This window comes from Myotis davidii, unplaced genomic scaffold, assembly GCF_000327345.1.
Source record: "Myotis davidii unplaced genomic scaffold, ASM32734v1 scaffold1525, whole genome shotgun sequence".
Taxonomy (NCBI): Eukaryota; Metazoa; Chordata; class Mammalia; order Chiroptera; family Vespertilionidae; genus Myotis; species Myotis davidii.
In genome coordinates this window covers 632138-651112 of record NW_006296279.1, presented here as the reverse complement: position 1 = coordinate 651112, position 18975 = coordinate 632138, and the positions used below count along the sequence as shown (strand labels likewise).

The following is an 18975-nucleotide window of genomic DNA, read 5'->3' as shown; positions in this document are numbered from 1 at the left end:
AAAAAAAAGAAATCCATACTCAGATACATCAAAGTGAAAGTACAGAACACTAAAGACAAAGAAGAGATTGTAAAAGTTGATAGAGAAAAAGACAAATTACCTCCAAAGGGATGATAATTAGCTTTGACAGCAGACTTCTCTACAGCAGTTTTAGTTACATCTTGGTTTAAATTTATAAATTAAACATATAGTCAGGGATAGAAATCAGAAGCAGTAAAATAATATCTATACACATTAACTGTCAATCTAAGAGTCTAACCCCAACAAAACTAAGATTTCAAGAAGAATAGAGAAACAGACATTCTGGACAAAACTGACTGCATTTATAACTAAGAGGCCCTCAATAAATTAACTTGGAATGGATATACTTCAGTAAAAAGGGAAATTATTATTTTTATTTTTCAAATACATTTTTATTGATTTCAGAGAAGAAGGGAGAGCTAGAAACATCAATGATGAGAGGGAATCACTGATCAGCTGCCTTCTGCATGCCCCCTACTGGGGATTGAGCCTGCAACCCAGGCATGTGCCCTGACTAGGAATTGAACTGTGACCTCCAGGTTCATAGGTCAACACTCAACCACCGAACCACACCAGCTGGGCAAAAGGGAAATTATTTTTGAAGAAAAGCCTAAGATTTAATAAAGAATAGTAGGCAAAATAAATTTTAAACATGTGGGTAAAACTAAATATACAATGACTATATGTTTAATTTATAAATTTAAACCAAGATGTAACTAAAACTGAACAAATATAACATATAAATCAGAAATCAATAAAAATATATTTTAAAAATAAAAATAATTTCCTGGCCGAAGCTGGTTTGGCTCAGTGGATGGAGTGTTGGCCTGCGGACTGAGGGGTCCCGGGTTCGATTCCGGCCAGGGGCATGTGCCTGGGTTGCGGGCACGTCCCCAGTGGGAGATGTGCAGGAGGCAGCTGATTGATGTTTCTAACTTTCTATCTCTCTCCCTTCCTCTCTGTGAAAAATCAATAAAATATATTTAAAAAAAAAATAATTTCCTGGTCAGGACACATGCTCGTGTTTTGGGCTTGGTCCCCAGTGGGGGGCGTGCAGGAGGCAGCCGATCCATGGTTCTCTCTCATCATTGATGTTTTTCTCTCTCTCCCTACCGCTCTGAAATCAATACAAAAACATTTTAAAAAAGAACAAATCACCTATCCATGAAGTTTTGAAAAAAAAATTTGTGCTAGTTTTGCTGTCACACCTCAAACTGCAAAAGTTATGGCCACCATAGGTGGTAACTACTCAGTTAAGATGCAAAAGGCATTAAATTTGTGGGTGGAAGATAAAGAGAAAACTTATGTTCCAACTGACGGTGTGTTGAGCCAAAAGCACTGAACCTTTATTAATACTTCAGCAAAGGATCCCTGAAAGGAGTGACACTAAGCCATTTACTGCAAGTAAAGGATGGTTACACAGATTTAGGAAGAGGTTTGGACTGAAAAATATAAGAATTACTGCCGAGGAAGAGCTGTTGTCACAGTTACAACAGAGTTAAATAAATTAAGGAAAAAGGTATGTATTCATAGGTGAAAACATACCATAGATAGGGTGCAGTACTAGCCATGGTTTCAGGCATCTACTGGGGTGTTAGAACGTATCCTCTGTACATAAGGGGGGAAACTACTGTATCCTGAAACAGAATAATACTAGAGGCCCGGTGCACAGGAGCCCTCTGGCCTGTGGGGACTGGGTCGAAACCGGCAGTTTGACATCCCCCGAGGGGTCCCGGATTGCCAGAGGGCACAGGCCAGGCCGCGGGACCCCACCGGTGCACAAATCCGTGCCCTGGGCTTCTAGTAAACACTATAATATAGCAATAAAAAGATTTGCAAAACATATTGGGCAACAACAACAAAACACTGCTAGTAATTAGCTAGAATACATACAACATGATGAAATGGACAAAACTAAATGAGGGTTGCTCAGAGATACATACACATGTGCTAAAACCATTAAAATAAGGGAAGTGAATAACTGATAAATTTTAGGATAGGGTTCTCTTTCCAGGATAGAGGTTCCCTCGGGAGAGAAGGGAAGGCAGAGTGTAATTAAGGAAACACGCACAGGACTTCTGTCTCTTAAGTTCAGCGACGGAAACACTAGTGTTTATTTTATTCTTCTTCTTTACACTGTACACATCTCAGGTAAGTGTAGCTCACAATTGTAAAAGTTAGACCTGCGTTAAAGGCAACAGCAGAGTATCACTCCCTGCCGGATGTCCCTATCATCGGTGAAAGAGCAGAGAAATGAATGAAGCTGCTGACAGGCGCTGTCAGTCCTGGCCTACAGCCCTGCAGTATTCTTACTTTTTAACTTACTTTCCCTTCACATTATTTACGAATAGGATGAACTCACAGGCAAACAAAGACAAAATCTGTATGTATCACCTCACATAGATGGACAATGTTACTTTCACTATTCCATAGCTGCCTATAGCTCACAAGCCTTTATCCATCAACATTGTCTATTTTTTAACAGTTATACAATTCCTTGCCTTAATAAATGAGCATGTATAAAAATTTAGCCTGTTCTTAATGATTTTAAGTCATCCTCATTATCATCACATTGAGGAATATGTGTGCTTTGCTAGCTAGGGATTCTTCCATCTCTTCCACTGAGGAAGCTTTCAATTTTCACTGCTGTCAGTATACCTGATGCTTATTTCTAAGTTGGTATAATATGAAACAAAGACATGTTTTCAAGAAAAACTGGGTAGGCCCTGGCCGGGTAGCTCAGTTGGCTAGAGCATCATCCCGATAGGCCAAGGTTGCAGGCTGGATCCCCGGTCAGGGCACAGAGAGGGATCAACCATTGATTCCTAAAATCAATAAAATAAAAATTTAAAAAAAGAAAGAAAAAGTGCTAACAACCAGAAAGCTTAATTTTACATGAGATACATGAGGGTATTTTATTTCCTCTCTATGGATTAAAGAGTAGGGATCGTGACAGGGTTTTTGATACTTCTGAATGGACATAACCAAAAATTACTTAAATCATTGGCTAATTGGAGTTGCAGATATTAAAGCTTTTCCAAAAAATTCTAATTAATATTAGAATTTATGACATCCTAAATCATTATGTAAAAACATTTTTCATAAGATGAAGAAAAAAAGAGTCTTTTTTTTTTTTTTAGTGGAAACTTAGAATAATTTTATAAGCACTCTGATGATCACCATTACCTCTTTTTTGGCTTCTTTTTTGGGATCATAATCACTATCGTTTCCATCCATTGGATGTGTTTCTTCCACATCATCATCACTGGGAAGAGACAGAGATTAGTAAACTTAATTCCTTTCTTTTTATTCTATTCCAGTGCTCTTATCAAATGGTAATATCAAATGCTAATAATTTTACTAAATATTTCCCAACAGAACAAGGGCTGTCCCGAGGAGAGAAGCTTTTAAAATTTAGATTTCTGTAGTGTTTAGAAATAATTAAGGCATACAGAATCATTTTAGCTAACATATCCGCTAAATATCTTTCCTAAGTAAATAAGGAAGATATTTAGAAAGAAATATTTGGGAAAGAGAACACTATTAACTTGATGTAATGCTTGTTATTTTAGTTCTCCTGTTGGATAATAAAGACAGACAAAAACCAGTAAGCAAAATTATTTTATACTGCCATAAAGATACAGCTACAGTAACATGGACTTCAGAGTCACTCAGGTAACTGTGGAAAAGCATCTTCTAGAGAATATATTTATTAGATCCTAAATATATGTATTAAATATATTACTACTAAAAAAAGCATTTGTGATTACAGTCAAACACAGCTCAAATATAACTCAGTTGCAATGTTTGCTGGCTATGATTAACAGTTCAGAGTTGAAGAGAGTTCTTACTACTAAGATTTTTGATCACTCAGCCTTTCCTATCAGAGCAGAAACATGAATGTAAGAGTAAGAAGTACTTACAATATGTTGTGATAATTTTTCTGCCTTAGGAAATGTAAGCAATCCGATACAGTGTTCCTATCAATGTAACTATATAAAGGTATCCAACCTACCTGTCACCCTGATTATGTCTATTAGCTAGTTTCCGAGCCTGGCGATCCATCAAGCTTGTCCTAGATCGAGTTTTTTTCCAGGAATAGTAATATTTTACAAGACTAGCAATGGTCTTATCTGGAAGCTTAAAAAAAAAGTCATGTTAATATCAGCAAGTTTAATTCATAAACTCCAATGAACAGAATATTTCTGATATTATTCCTTGATACTTAGCAAACAAAGGCATAGATAAAACATTTTCATGAATACCTTTATAAATTATAAAAATAAAAAGTGTGTTGTGGTCACAGTACTCTACCCACACCTATGACACTGACATTGTTGAATAAACATGCCTATTTGTTTGAGGGAGAGGAGAAAGACGTCACAAACACAGCAAGAATGGCCCCAGAAGTCCCCAACACAGGCAATGTTAGCATTTAATATCTGTTTTCCTTAAATAATTAATTCTTTTTTCCCTATGTAAGTCAGTTTTTATTGATATGTAATTCACATATCATAGAAATCTCCAATTTAAAGAGTACAAGTCAGTGGTTTTTAGTATATGCGCTAGTTATGTGTAACCATCACTAAATTCCCGACATCTTCATAACCTTGAAAAGAAATCCTATACCCATTAGCAGTCATGCTTATTCTCCCCTTAACCTAGTCTCTATGGATTTGCTTATTCTGAACACTTCATATAAATGAAATCATACAGTATGTGACCTTTGATATCTTACTATGAAGATTAGTGGATCTGTAGAACAATTTTACAACATGCTTCTTTCAGTTAGCATATGTCCCAGAAAAGCTATTCAATTCTTAACAATGATTTTTTGGAATCATTTTCTTTTAACCGGTTTTAAAATGAGAAATAACGCAAATAGACTTTAGCTACCAAATAAAGTCTTTGGGCAAAAACTGACAAATGATCATGCACTGATTTGTCATCCAGGCAAACAATGCACACTCCCAAAAACGTTCTTTTCGATTACGGAAGACACTCAGATATATTTGCAAACGTTATCTAGTTTTTATCCACTCAGGTTAAAAGTGTTTAATGCAGCACTTCTCAGGTTTATATTATTTTGACACAATACTAAAAACTTAAGAGCTAAAAAAGCAATTTTCTTGTTAAAAAAAAAAGCAACAGCACTTGGACAATACTGAATTACAGAATATTTAAAAATTGATGTTCATATCTAAAGGAATATAAATTAGAAAATAAAATCCTTATGTTAAAAAATAAAACATTTAAAAATAAAATTATGATTTTTTTCCTGGAATGACAAACTTTTTAAACAATACCATTACACATATATTTAAGTCATAATAAAAATTAACTTATTACAATGAAATAGCAAATAACCGTCATGCCTTAGAATGGTTGTAGACAATAGCACTCTATGCAAATACACCTATTTCAAAATATTTTTAAAAGTTAACATTATTGGAAAACTTGTTATCTATTTAAGAATTCGAAAGTTTAATATCAGCATAAAATATCATGCAGGTATGAATCACACTAAGACCAAAATTACCATACCATTTGTTGAATCCTGTGAAAGCTCTTCCCATGAAAACTAAAGGCTTGTTCAAATAGGACTTTATCTTCTACTGTCCACTCATCCGGAAAGGGAGTAAAATTAGGGAGATCAGCAAGGGACTTCTCAATGTTATGTTTATGCCAGAACAACATGCCAAGTGCCTTTGAAGAGAAATCAATCCCCTTTGGTTTTTAATGGACTTACGTTCCATCACACTTAAGAGAATTAAATACAAATTATGTTAAAATCTTAAGCCTATGACTTCAACTAAAGATACACTCACAGTTTGGGATTTTAATCAGGGTTGCCCAAGTAGCAGACCTCACTTATTATTTCTTTTAAATCAATGCCTCAGAACAGTGAATGTTCTTGCATACCATGTCTGCTGCAGAATCTAGGAAACACAGTTAGCTGAGGAGAGTGGCTATGATTACTGCAGCACGTTTGAAGGCTCCTATCAAGACTTTTACCCACATTTATTCATCTGTCAATGTGTAGAGAAAAATACACTTTAAAAAAATCCAAAAAACCAGTAATTGAATGAAAACTATGGATTCTAACAAAAAACTGGAAGTGCTCAGTCGAGACTTTGAGAAATACTTGTTTTAACCTTTTAGAAATATATCATGGACTAAACAATTCTAAGAAGAGTACCTCAACAATAAGTATAACAATCTTTTATCATATATATTTTTAAAAGTTCTTTATTATCATAATGTACACAAAGAATTAGTATGGGCATGTTAATAACTTGAATGACTTTATTAACAAATCGTAGGAAAGCCTGAAATGAATGATTTCCAACAGTTCCACAATTTTCTCTTCTATTGTAGGTAAATAGTAGGCCTTTGTCTTTATAATAAGGTACTGAATTAAGGGATAAAGTTTTATTTCTTAAGAGACTTAGCAACTTTTTCAATATTGAGCTTTAAAGTTAATTTTTGTACTTTGGTAATACTCCTTTAAAATGAACATGAAAATGAACCTATATAGCAGTCACATTTTAAAGGACTAACTTTCTTAAATATTAAACAGAAAGTCAAGGCTTAAAAACAAAATACATAATGAAAGGCTTCAAAATTCACAAAAAAGATTACTGCATTTGGATAAACATCTCAATTTCACAAAAATGGTTTTTTATTATGTAACCATGTTACTGACCATAAAGTTAGCTCTTAATAATCCAGGTTACAGATAATTCACTTATTTTACTAGTAATTCTGATAAAAGTAATTCTGATCAAATACTTAGTTGAATTGAAATTTAAGAACCTCTATTTCATTTTTATTGTTCCAAGCTCTTCATCCCCTCATTACTAGGGATAAATAAATCATAAGCTATATATATGTGTGTGTGTGTGTGTGTGTGTGTGTGTGTGTGTGTATATATCTCCTTTTAAAGTTATCTAAATTTAAAAAAAACCTTTATGCATTATTTCATTCATAATGGAAAAATCTTAAATATTTCTAAAAGTTTAAGTTCTTTTAGATTCAAAAGTCAAAGAGAATTACCTGTACTCAAAAAATTTTCTCTTTTTCGTAAGCATTTGCCAGAGTAGTCATGAAGGCTTTCAGACACTTTTATAACTCAAATAGAGTAAGAAACAGAGGTATTTAGAGAAAAATGTTCAAGCCCTTGAGACAAATAATGTTTATAAAAGCAAAATCCTTAATGTTGAGAGGTCAGACTTTGTTAGGACTTTTGGTATCTCTAAAGTTGGTTGAACTGCTTAACTTTTAGAACAGAAATGATCATGAGATGTTCTCTGAATTTCATAAATGTTGAGGCAAGCCTTAATATTAAAATGTTTCTGTACATACCTGTTCCACATTGTAGCCATGTTTCTCCTTTGCAATGGCAATATATTCATCCACTGTAATGAAACAATGGTATATAATTAATTATACTTACTTCATTTGCCCAGGTCTACGATTTGTGTGTGTGTGTGTCTTTTTAACAAAGCAGAATTTAAGAATGTATATTACAGGAATAAAAAAAATAGCCAAAGTTATTTTTCATAAAATGTTACAAAAAAGACTTTTAGTTCTAGGAATAGGATCAAAGGTACACTTGGTTTAAAATTTTACTTATTATGACTTATGTGACCAAAAAAATCAACCTGTGGGTAGCCAACAGAGCCTAATTGCAGTATAATACATTAGATAATTTCTTGATTTTCTACCACAGTCTTTATTTGAAATCACTCAGCTATTTAAGACCCCATTTCATATTTAGAATAGGCCCAAAGCCTTTACCTTCCTATTTTGTCAGCTACATATAGTTAGCAACATATTTAAATATACTTTAGTATCCCTAAAATTTTCTCCAGCATTTTCTGCTAGCTATACTAAAGGTGTTTGAATATTCCAGTTTAATTTATCCTCCACATGTAGTCAAGCCATTAGAATGTAGATAAGCACAGCTCCAGTGATGATACACTGGCTATTTCAAGGCCTCATTGAAGAGAAATCTATTTCACATTCAGCAAGACTCAGTTTTATGTGAAGTCTCTACAGTCCTTCTTGATCCATCTATATTAATATTATAGTATTATAATATGTGTGTGTGTGTTTGTGTGTGTGTGTGTGTATATATACATATACATATATTTTTTAAGCACATTTTTGAGAAGCAGTGGTTAGGAATTCTGATTCTAGAACTGCTAGTCTACCTGAACTTGATTCTCAGCCTTGTTACTAATGTTTTAACTTTAGGCAATTAAACTTGACCTTTTTGTACCTTAGTTTCCTCACTTTAAATAGTGATAAAAATAGTACCTCCCTCTTAGGATTAAATGAGCTAATAGGTGTAAAGTGTTTAAAATAGCACATTTTAATTACTTTATAAGAATGTGTTATCATCATTGCTCACTACAATATAGATTAATTTATACATATGCTATTATTAAAAAATGCTGTTAGAATAACTATCTTTTATAGATGTTGTTATATCTCCCTAAGATTATAAACTTTTGGTACAGAAAATCCAAATATTATATTCTGTTTAGAACCTATAGTACTTAAACACATGACAGGTCTAAATATATGCTAATTAAATTTAACAAAAATGTCCTATAGACCTATAAATAGAAGGCTAAACAATACCAATCAACCTATGGTTCTTAAGTCAGGCTTTACATTAGAATCAGTGGAAGAGCTTTTAAAAAGTAAGTCTGGCCCTGGCTAATGTTGCTAAGTGGTTAGTGTTGGTCCCAGGAACCAAAGGGTCATAGGTTTGATTCCTGGTCAGGGCATATACTCAGGTTGCGGGTTTGATACCCACTGGGGTACATATGGGTGGCAGCTGATTGATGTTTCTCTCCAACATCAATGTTTCCCTCTCTCTACCTCTCCCTCTCTCTCTAAAAATCAATAAAAACACATCCTCGGGTGAAAATTAAAAATAATAATAAATAAATAAAAAGTAAAGTCAGGCTCCACCTCTGAAAATTCTGATTGATGGTTTGAGACAGGAGACCAGACATCAGTAGTGTTTATTTTTTTAAAGTTCCCCCAAGTGGTTTCAATGCATAACCCTAGACCTTCAGTTGCATATTCTACATGCACACCATACTATCAGGAAATGTTGGTTTTCTAAATTTTGTTTATCACTTTGCTCAGAAAGGCACCACTGTATAAAAACAGTGCTAAAAAAGCAAAAGCCAATGACACTCTGATACTCAGTTTATGAATGAAAACCTTTGCCTATGAGTGAACCAAAGAAACACAACAGTGCTTAAATAGGAAAAATGATCTGGTATGCAGAATATTTTTCAGTTTTCAACTTTGAGTTCTCTTATTGCATCAATAAGTATACTTAGACTTACTATTATATGATATTACTTTTCTAAATAAACCATCATGGGACAGCTATCAGATTTAGTAAATATTTTTAAAAGACCAGCTTATTTTACAGCTGCTAAAGGAGCTGTTGAGTGGTTCTTTTGTTTTAGTAAATTCAATGTAACTAAATGGAGGGATGGGGATCTTAGTTTTGTTACCTGCACGTTTCCTATATCTGATGTGCCGCAAAGGATCAGGTCCGCTACATCACATTGAAGTCTAAAGCCACACCATGATTCAAGAAGTGCATGGTCAATGATCCAGAAGGCCTCCGTCCAGAAATGGAGAGCACAGAGATGACCTGATTGATGGCTGCTGGAGTCAGTTCTTTCCCCTTTCCTCTTTAACATGGTACTGACAGTGGGCTCTTTGAAGTTGGAAGGCTTTTCTTTACATCTCCATACACTGAGGAAAAACCTGGGCAGATGTCTACATAGCAACTCCCTCCCCTGCTCGAGGATTTAAGCAGCAAAATGCCATCAGATCCTAGGTTTCCTCTGTCTTCCTGGGCCTGACACAAATTGGAATGATCAACCCACTACCTTTCAAAAGGAAAAACATTCTAATATAACAACCTCCATCAAACACAACAAAACAAAACAAAACAAGGACAAACTATTTTTTCTTATGAGAATCTAAGAGACCCCCAAAACAAATAAAAAATTGCATTCTGAATTGGTTAGTAGATGCCTATTGACATAAATGTTCAAGTTCAGAAAACTTACATTTGGCATCTGGAATACTGTGATATGGAGACCATACAAGCATTCCTCCATTGTCTTTATCTGTGTACTTTGTAGCACCTGGGGAAAAAATTAATTACTTTGAATACGATGGATTTTTATTTACATTCAAAATGAGTATAACCAAGATTAGTTTATTTCTACATTATTATAGTACCTGCAAAGGAAGGCAAAGAGACAAAGTACAGAAAAATAAAGAGAAGGAAAACCGATTTACATCAAATACATTAAATATCCCATTTATAAAAATGAAGGAGCCGAAACCGGTTTGGCTCAATGGATAGAGCGTCGGCCTGCGGACTGAAAGGTCCCGGGTTTGATTCCAGTCAAGGGCATGTACCTGGGTTGCGGGCACATCCCCAGTGGGAGATGTGCAGGAGGCAGCTGATCGATGTTTCTCTCTCATCGATGTTTCTAACTCTCTATCTCTCTCCCTTCCTCTCTGTAAAAAATCAATAAAATATATTTAAAAAAAATTGAAGGAAATTTCATAAACACTGAAGCTTACCCCCCTTTAAATTAAAAAGAAAGATTTTAAGTACATTACACATCCCTACTTCTTTATAGATAATAACTGACTTAACCTTGTACACATTACTTAGGAGTCATTAAAAACTCTTTTAAAACCATAGAGAATACCTCAGGTGGTAAGTTAATTGTTTTGCCCTATATCTAAATGGGCCAAGATTACTGTAATTTTTAAGTACTTGTATCTGCTTTTTATAGTTTTTATTTAATCTTATTCCTGGCTAGGAGTCTGCCAGCTATTCCTTTTTAGACTTCATTTGTTACATTGTACATTTATAAAAGTATGTGCTCTGTGTAAGAAAACAAAGTAAAACAATGTAAAAGTTAAAGCTACTTCTTTTTAAAGTAATTTGAGAGTCTACCTCAATCTAGGAATACACTATTGCTTGTTTCTAATTTTACTTCTAACTTGTTATAATCTAAAAAATCCGAAAAATCGAGCTCTACTGATAGACAGCAGGTAAATTAAGAATAGACGGAATGAACGAATGCCTGACACAGTTATCCCAGAGCCAAGTACATGCCTATGAGGTCTGGTCTTTCCTTGGCTTCTTCCTAATTCATAGGTACATTCAAGGTAATTCAAACTACTAACAAATGAAGCATTGTTGCCACCTATTTTAAGAAGACTTGTTTATAAACATGTCACAATTGATTTTTATAAGGTGTTGATAGCTACCAGCAACTCATGGCCACAATTTCTGTCTATCTCTGACCCTCTTCTGCATGTGGGTCTCTGGCTCCCTCATGCATTCAAGGTTTCCATACTATGTATTAAATTTTGTTATTTTCTCTTGCTAAAAAATAAAATATATATTTGATTTTAAACACATCAAATAAAAGCACACAAAAAAAGAGCCAAGTCATTCGATGGAAATAATACAGACATCCTATCTAAATAGGTCAGAAGCCTTTATTAGTTAAACTCCATTGCTATTTCAAGTGAGTATCCTAAACTTCAATCCTTTAAAATGGCACTGATTCTTTTTCACAATGGATTATAATTTAAATCCTACTTAATTAAGCACAGATTGCAACAAAGGTTTGCATTAAGTCTCGAGTCTTTTTGTTGTTGTTAATCCTACCCGAGGATATTTTTCCATTGAATTTTTTTTTTCAGGGAGAGGGAGAGACAGAGAGACACATTGATTGGTTGCCTCCTGCATGCACCCCAACCAGGGCCAGGGAACCTGCAACCAAGGTACATGCCCTTGAGGGAAAGTCTCAAGTCTTAAGAGTATATTATGCTTAATATTTAAACATTTTCTTGCATCTGATTCTTGCATTACAAAAGGCCTGAATTAAAATATCTTCATTAAATATCTCGTAAACGAATATAAACCTTAAAAAAAAATTTCCCCCCCATGAAGAATAACAGTTAAGTTTTCCCCAAAATTCTTAGCAGTGTAAGATCTGACAGAGACTCGCACCCAAGCTGTGGGCACTAACAGCCAGGGGGGCATGTGTAGAATAATCGTGCCTGGCCTCAGAGAACACCTAATTAGGCATTTCACAATGTTCTGTCCCTAACCCCTGAAATGGACTCTACTGTTTTCAATCATATATGTCTCAACGAGGCCAAGAGATGACTGATGGTCACAAAAACTGAGATACCTTTTAGTATAATAATTAAGAGTGTAACGATCAGAGAGCTACACTCCAAGTTTGAAACTCAGCTCTGCTACTTCCTAGCTTGGTCACCTTGAGCAAGCTTATTTAATGTATCTGGGCCCCAATGTAACTCATCTTTAAAAATAGGGATGATGAGAGTTCCTACTTCACACAGTTGTTCAAAAATTAAATGAGTTAATATAAAGTAGCCAGCGAATGGTAAGCATTTGGATAATGCTTATATAAGACTTATTATCCCTAGTACATGGTTATTGAAAACAGCTCTTTCTTAAGTTCCTTTCTTTACTCTGGAAGAGCTTCTTCTCATATTATCCATCAAGTAAGAGTACGAATGAGTAACACCTAATGGGGCTCTAACACAAATGGCTGATACCCCCTCTCATCAACCCTCTGAAAAGGAAATTGAAAGCTGAAATGACCTTCTAGTTTTTCTGACAAATTAAACCTGATTCCTCTGTAATAATATAATATTAGAAATTAACTTGTATTATTAAAAACATTTTATCCCCCCGGATACTTTGCATTCAATCAAGTTTCACCATTTCCATGACGAAAGTCGAAATGAACTAAAATATTTAAAGGACACAAACGCAAAGTTTAAAACTTTACTTTTATCTGTAACAATATTGAAGATTATATCTCAAAACTCTGATATTCACGAATAGTACTGAGAATCAAACTTCACTCACAAACAAAATAACCAAGCCTTAGAAGCATCCTAACTTTTCAATTGATTAAAAAACAAACCAACCAACTAAAACCTAGGTAGCAAGTTACCACAATTTTAAAAAACTGTAGTAGGATCACAATTCTGAAAAAAAAATTATTGAACAAGTTTTTAAAAATGCTAAATGAAACCCTTAAAAGTTTAATCCCTTTGAAAAATTTTAGATCTTCTTAACTACAGTTAGTAAAGTATATTTATGAGACCAATTGGTGAAAACCAACAACTATCAAACAAAAGTACAGTTGGCCCTCAATATCCATAGGTACCACATTATTCACAGATTCAACCAACCACAGGATCAAAATATTTGGAAAAGAAATGGTATGCTGTTGGGGACATGTACTATGTAGTTAGGCCTACCTACGATGGTTGTATCTATACTGAACACATAGTTTTTTCTCATTACTCCCTAAACAATATCTATAATAATAAAAGGATAATATGCTAATTAGACTGGACAGCCGGACGACCTTCTGGACGTCCTTTCGGATGACCTTCCAGACAACCACTCTATGACACTGACTGGTGCCAGACCAGCCTAGGCGGGTGTGATGCGTTTGGTTGGGGGCCCAGCCATCACTGCATGATTGCCCCGCAGAGGGAGGCCCAGGCTACCTCATGGCAGCGCTGCGGCAGGTGGGCAGGGCCTACCTCTTTGGGGTGATCGATGGAGAAATCCCCCGGTCAATCACCCCAAAGAGGAAGGCCCAGGCTACCAGCGGTGGCACTGCAGTGGGTGGGCGGGGCCTCCCTCTGCAGGGGCAATTCATCGCGGAGCCCCAGTTGAGTGGGCGGGGCCTACCTATTTGGGGTTATTGACAGCAGGGCTCCCGGACTGTGAGAGGATACAGGCCGGGCTAAGGGACCCCTCTCCAGTGCACAAATTTCATGCACTGGGCCTCTAGTCTATAAATATAAAAGCCTAAGCAACCATTACAATGACTGGAATGACCGGTCACTATGATGCACACTGACCACCAGGGGGTAGATGCTCAATGCAGGAGCTGCTCCCTAGTGGTCAGTGTGCTCCCACAGAGGGAGCGCCGCTCAGCCAGAAGCTGGGCTCATGGCTGGCGAGTGCAGCGGTGGTGGCGGAAGCCTCTCCTGCCTCTGCGGATTTTAAAAAAAAGAAAGCACTGCCTAAAAATTTAAAATTTCCGTAGTGCCAAAGGCTATGGGCAAAGCTCTCCTTTACTCAAGGCATGTGACTAGTAGAATTTTAATCAATTGTGCATTAATTGTAATAACTCAAGCCAAAAGAGTTTTAACACTTAGAACCTTTGTTAACAAGAATACATATTATGGTGGTAGAGAAATTAGGTGATCAATAAAGCACTTTCAAGCACAAAAATACATTATAAAAATCTGTGAGGATAATGCATGGAAACAATTTCAAAGACAAAAAGGAACAATGTAAATTTTCAGATTGTCAGGAGCCTGTCCATATATTCTATAGAATAGATACCATCACATTAGTATTTATAGTTAATTGGATATATTTAAAATAAGGATATAAAAGCTTTCTTTCAAAGTGTTAATATTTTCAATAAATTGAAGATTACATTTCTCAACTATCTATATATCTATATATATAAAAGACTAATATGCGTGTGTCCCCTCGGGAGTTTGACCGACCGGGAGTTTGATGGCTCGCTATTACGTGTGCTGACCACCAGAGAGAGGCGTGGAACGAAGGAAGGCCCTGGCGGGCAGCCAGCAGCCGGGGAAGGGAGGCCCTGGGGAAGGGAGGCTCCGGCCACTGGCAGCCGCTAGGGACCCTACCATGCACGAATTTTGTGCACTGGGCCTCTAGTTTAAAATAAATGACAATAGATGCCAACTTGAAATTAAGTGACTTTTTTTCCAAAATTATCTTATGTGTATGTATACAGGTAAATTATTTTGAAGAACACTTCTTTATATACATTAATTTTCACTTAATCTTGTGTTATAGTTAACATTCTTTCCCTTTCACAAATGAGAAAACTAAGGTCTGGATATATCAGGTAGTTTGTCCCAGGTCACTATGTCATATTAGCTAAAAGGTATATGGTAAGAGGTGAAACTCTTAATCACTACACAAAACTGTTCCTTGTGATATAAGCATAGTCAGTAGGCAAAGACCTAGTAAAGAATCAAAAGAAAAGGAACCTAAGAAAATAATCAGAAATCCAATTAGTAAATTTTTATAAAAGGTATTCTTCACAATGGCTTATTAATTAATGTAAACTACAGGGTGTCCCCAAAAAATGTACACACATTTTAACAGCTGATAGCTCAGTTTTGAGAATAAAATGTATTTTAATAAACACTATCTTTATAATTATTCAAAGGGTATGTATACATTTTTGGGGGACACTCTATATTCCTAATCTCCTAACTTCAGTAATTCTAACTTAAATCTCAATTCTTCTCATATTTTCTAAAAGTCATTTAATAATTTATTCTTTGTGTTTAATTTCTACCATTATCATCATCTCCTCCCATAAATGTATTCCGCCCCCCCCAACACACACACACAAAACCCCTTACTTTTCCTACATTCTGATCATAATAATTTTGGCACCTAAGGAATTCTTCTAAATGTCTTAGGTGGTTATGGGTGAATAATCTCTATGAAGATGGACTAAGTGGTTTATGAGGCTAAAGATAATGGCATGAAAAAGAAAAAGGGAGAGAGAAGAGCTACCATATCTCAATTTCTATCATTAATAAATCTTTTTTCTCTTTTCTAAGGAAATGTTTAAATTCTCACCCAATTATATTAAATTGATGTGTGAAATAAAAACTTCACACATGCCGAAACCGGTTTGGCTCAGTGGATAGAGTGTCGGACTGCGGACCGAAAGGTCCCAGGTTCGATTCCGGTCAAGGGCACGTACCTGGGTTGCGGGCACATCCCCAGAAGGAGATGTGCGGGAGGCAGCTGATCAATGTTTCTCTCTCATCGATGTTTCTAACCCTCTACCTCTCTCCCTTCCTCTCTGTAAAAAATCAATAAAATATATTAAAAAAAAAAACTTCACACAATCATATAACACTCAGAATAAAATAAAGCAGTGGTACTATGTTGAATGGCACACATGGTCGATATCTCCTTTAAAAAACTGTCTAATAATTTACAAGCTACATTTGTTTGAAAAGATTTGCCTATAACATCTATAGACAACTATACACTGGTTGATTAGGGGTCTTGTGATAAAGAGTCAAATGACCTAAGTTTAAATGGTAACTGGTTTTAGTTGTGCCCTCTGGTTAAGTATTTTTCTATAGGAGATTAAGGATAAAATGAATAAGTGAATTTAGAGAATGTGACATTTATCCTTATTCTAATAAAGAGTATCAACTGTAGTTTCAGTAAGTAAATTGAAAATATAATTTTAAAAAGTAATAATATTTCAATGATTTTTTCCCCCTGACAAATGTTCATAGGTTCAAAATAAGCAAAATATGATGATAAATTGGATAATCCAAATAGTGGCCATGTAAACCACCTAAAAAAGTCTTCTGCTTTTTAAAATTATTTTTCAAATTTTGAAGTCTATTCTAGTATTTAGTCTATTATGAAACCAAAGAATGCTTTAAAGCAGTGGTTCTCAACCTTCCTAATGCCGCGATCCTTTAATACAGTTCCTCATGTTGTAATGACTCCTAATTTCATTGTTACAAATTGAGCATAATTAAAGCATACTGATTAATCACAAAAACAATATGTAATTATATATGTGTTTTCCGGTGGTCTTAGGCGACCCCTGTGAAAGGGTCGTAGGACTCCCAAAGGGGTCGCGACCCACAGGTTGAGAACCGCTGCTTTAAAGTGATCAGGCCATAATGCACGAATTTGTTCCAGTATGAACTCTGGCTTTTCAACACAAGACCCTTATATAAACCTAACTAGTCGGGCAAAAAGGTAGGTATGTTTGTTAAATGAAATAATTCTGGCGCCTGAATTCTAATTTGGAAATAAGTTTATCTATTTCCAAAAAAGCAGAGTCCCAATAAAAGCCCTAAATAAAAAAAGGTATAAATGTATGGAAATCGTTCTTCATTATGAAATTTAATCTTCAGTGAATAACCCAGTCACATAACCCTGGCAAGAATTCCATGAATATTTTTTTACTTCCATTTTATACGTAGGGCAACAGGCTTAGGGAAGACCAGTGACTTGCTCAGAGCATAAAAATAAGAGCTGGGAACTGAACTCAATCTACCTGAAGCCAAAGCATGGTCTTTCCAACGGTCCAGCTAAAACCTGAGACAAACAGGAACGGGAATGAACGTGCCATTCACCGACTAGCTACATCAAAGAAAACGAATTTCACAAAACCTTTACAATCACCTGAAGCCCACCAGCACCCACATGGATAGTTCTGAGTAAAATGTAGTAAGAGCCATGTCATTTCGAGGGCAACCCGGATCTGGCTGAAGACTCTTGTATTGTTTTTACCTTTTGAAAAATAGCCCGCACTGACAATTCTTTATAACATCCATTATTTCTCTCTCTCTCTCTCTCTCTCTCTCTCTCTCTCTCTCTCTCGGAACAGGAACAGCTGCTACCTACAACTCTCTCAATGGCTGGTAAAAGTCATTTTGCACTTGCCAGCTATACCCTGCAATCAAATAAACACGCGATTTCCCCAAGAAAATACAACTGTGCCCTACTAATATCTAACACAGAGGCAACATTATGAGCGGGCAAAAATAAAATAAAATAAAATAAAAACCCAAAGCCAGCCCCTTCACAGCCTGATCTGAAGAGGGTCTGGGGTGGGGTTGGGAGAAGGAAACACGCTCCACCGCGGGAGGCTCCGACCAGGGCGCCTCCATATGCGGAACTCTCGCCCAATCCCCGGCCCGGCAGGAATCCCGTGACCGCCAGAACCTGTTTGTAGAAAAGTAGACAGGGAGCCCGCAAGCCCGGTTGGCAGAGGACGCTGGAACCTGGCTGCTCCGGGAGAAAATGTCTCCTTGGCAGCTGCCGCCACTGTCCTGTGGTCTGACTCCCAGGGCTGGCTCGCGAGCGAGGTGTGTGCCTCTGGCTTCGCCTCCCCCCCTCCCCCATCCCTTTCTCTCCTTGGCTCCAACACTCCGCAGAGCTGTCTGGAGCAAAGCTACACCACCCAGCCAAAAAGAACGAAAAAAAAAAGAAAAAGAAAGAAATCCCTGGGGCGTAGGGGTTGGGGAAGGCTCTCGCCCTGGGCTCCCAGCCCGTGGCAGCAGCCTGGGCATCCGCCGCCTCGCTCCCGAGGGCCGGCCAACCGGCCAGTGACATTGGCATGATGCTCACACACAGCCCGTGTGCACAGGGCGTCCTCCAGCTCGCGGCCACGCGGCCCCCCGACCCGCCCTGGGCCGTCTCCCTTAGGTCTCCCCGACCTCGCCCTGAGCTCAGGGGAGGGCAGAAGGGCGATGCCACCAGCGGGCAAGTAGCTGCCAAAGAAACCATGTTCACCTTGCCATGCACACATCTACCCACACGCCCTGTGTCCCAGCCCTGCCCAGCCTGTCAGCCTGCCTCCCCGCCAGAGATGCCTGCCCATCCCGGCCCTGCATCCCCTCTGCACACCCGGACCTCGGTTTAATATTGCATTACAGGTGGACAGGTTCTCTGGTGCCTGAAGACTGCACAGCTGTGTGCATTTGTGTTCAATATTAGGTTTATTGCATCTTGTGCCTAAGCAAAAAAATAAAATAAAATAAAATCTAAATATCTACCTGGATCAAATTCAGGGATCCGGGCTTGGTATTCAGCTCCGACTCTCATCCCAACATCTGCAAAGCAATGCCGAGAGAGAGAGAGAGAGAGAGAGAGAGAGAGAGAGAGGAGAGAGAGAATAAGAATAGAAAAGAAGAGAGAAAAAGAGACACTTAATAAAATATAAAAATTGTGGAGGGATCTGGAAAGAAGCGGCGGGTGGCTGGGAAGATATTAAGTCC

General features: G+C 36.9%; 1 protein-coding gene across 6 annotated transcripts in view; it reads right to left on the bottom strand.

Annotated features, from left to right (window-relative positions):
- The window catches only part of RCOR3 (REST corepressor 3), a 42563-nt gene extending 23618 nt beyond the window's left edge, over nucleotides 1-18945 (bottom strand). For 2 of the 6 annotated variants that reach the window (XM_006771263.2, XM_006771264.2), the window contains exons 1-6: nucleotides 18754-18945; nucleotides 10134-10211; nucleotides 7387-7439; nucleotides 5566-5727; nucleotides 4037-4161; nucleotides 3208-3286 (exon numbers count right to left, since the gene is read on the bottom strand). In XM_006771263.2, the coding sequence (XP_006771326.1) occupies nucleotides 3208-3286; nucleotides 4037-4161; nucleotides 5566-5727; nucleotides 7387-7439; nucleotides 10134-10211; nucleotides 18754-18802 (546 nt within the window). In that variant the 5' untranslated portion in view covers nucleotides 18803-18945. Of the gene's footprint in view, nucleotides 1-3207; nucleotides 3287-4036; nucleotides 4162-5565; nucleotides 5728-7386; nucleotides 7440-9566; nucleotides 9951-10133; nucleotides 10216-18753 lie in introns of those variants that run through there. The other 4 variants (XM_006771261.2, XM_015568821.1, XM_006771262.2 and 1 more) reach the window with 4 other exon arrangements.
- Nucleotides 18946-18975: the final 30 nt, after the last annotated feature.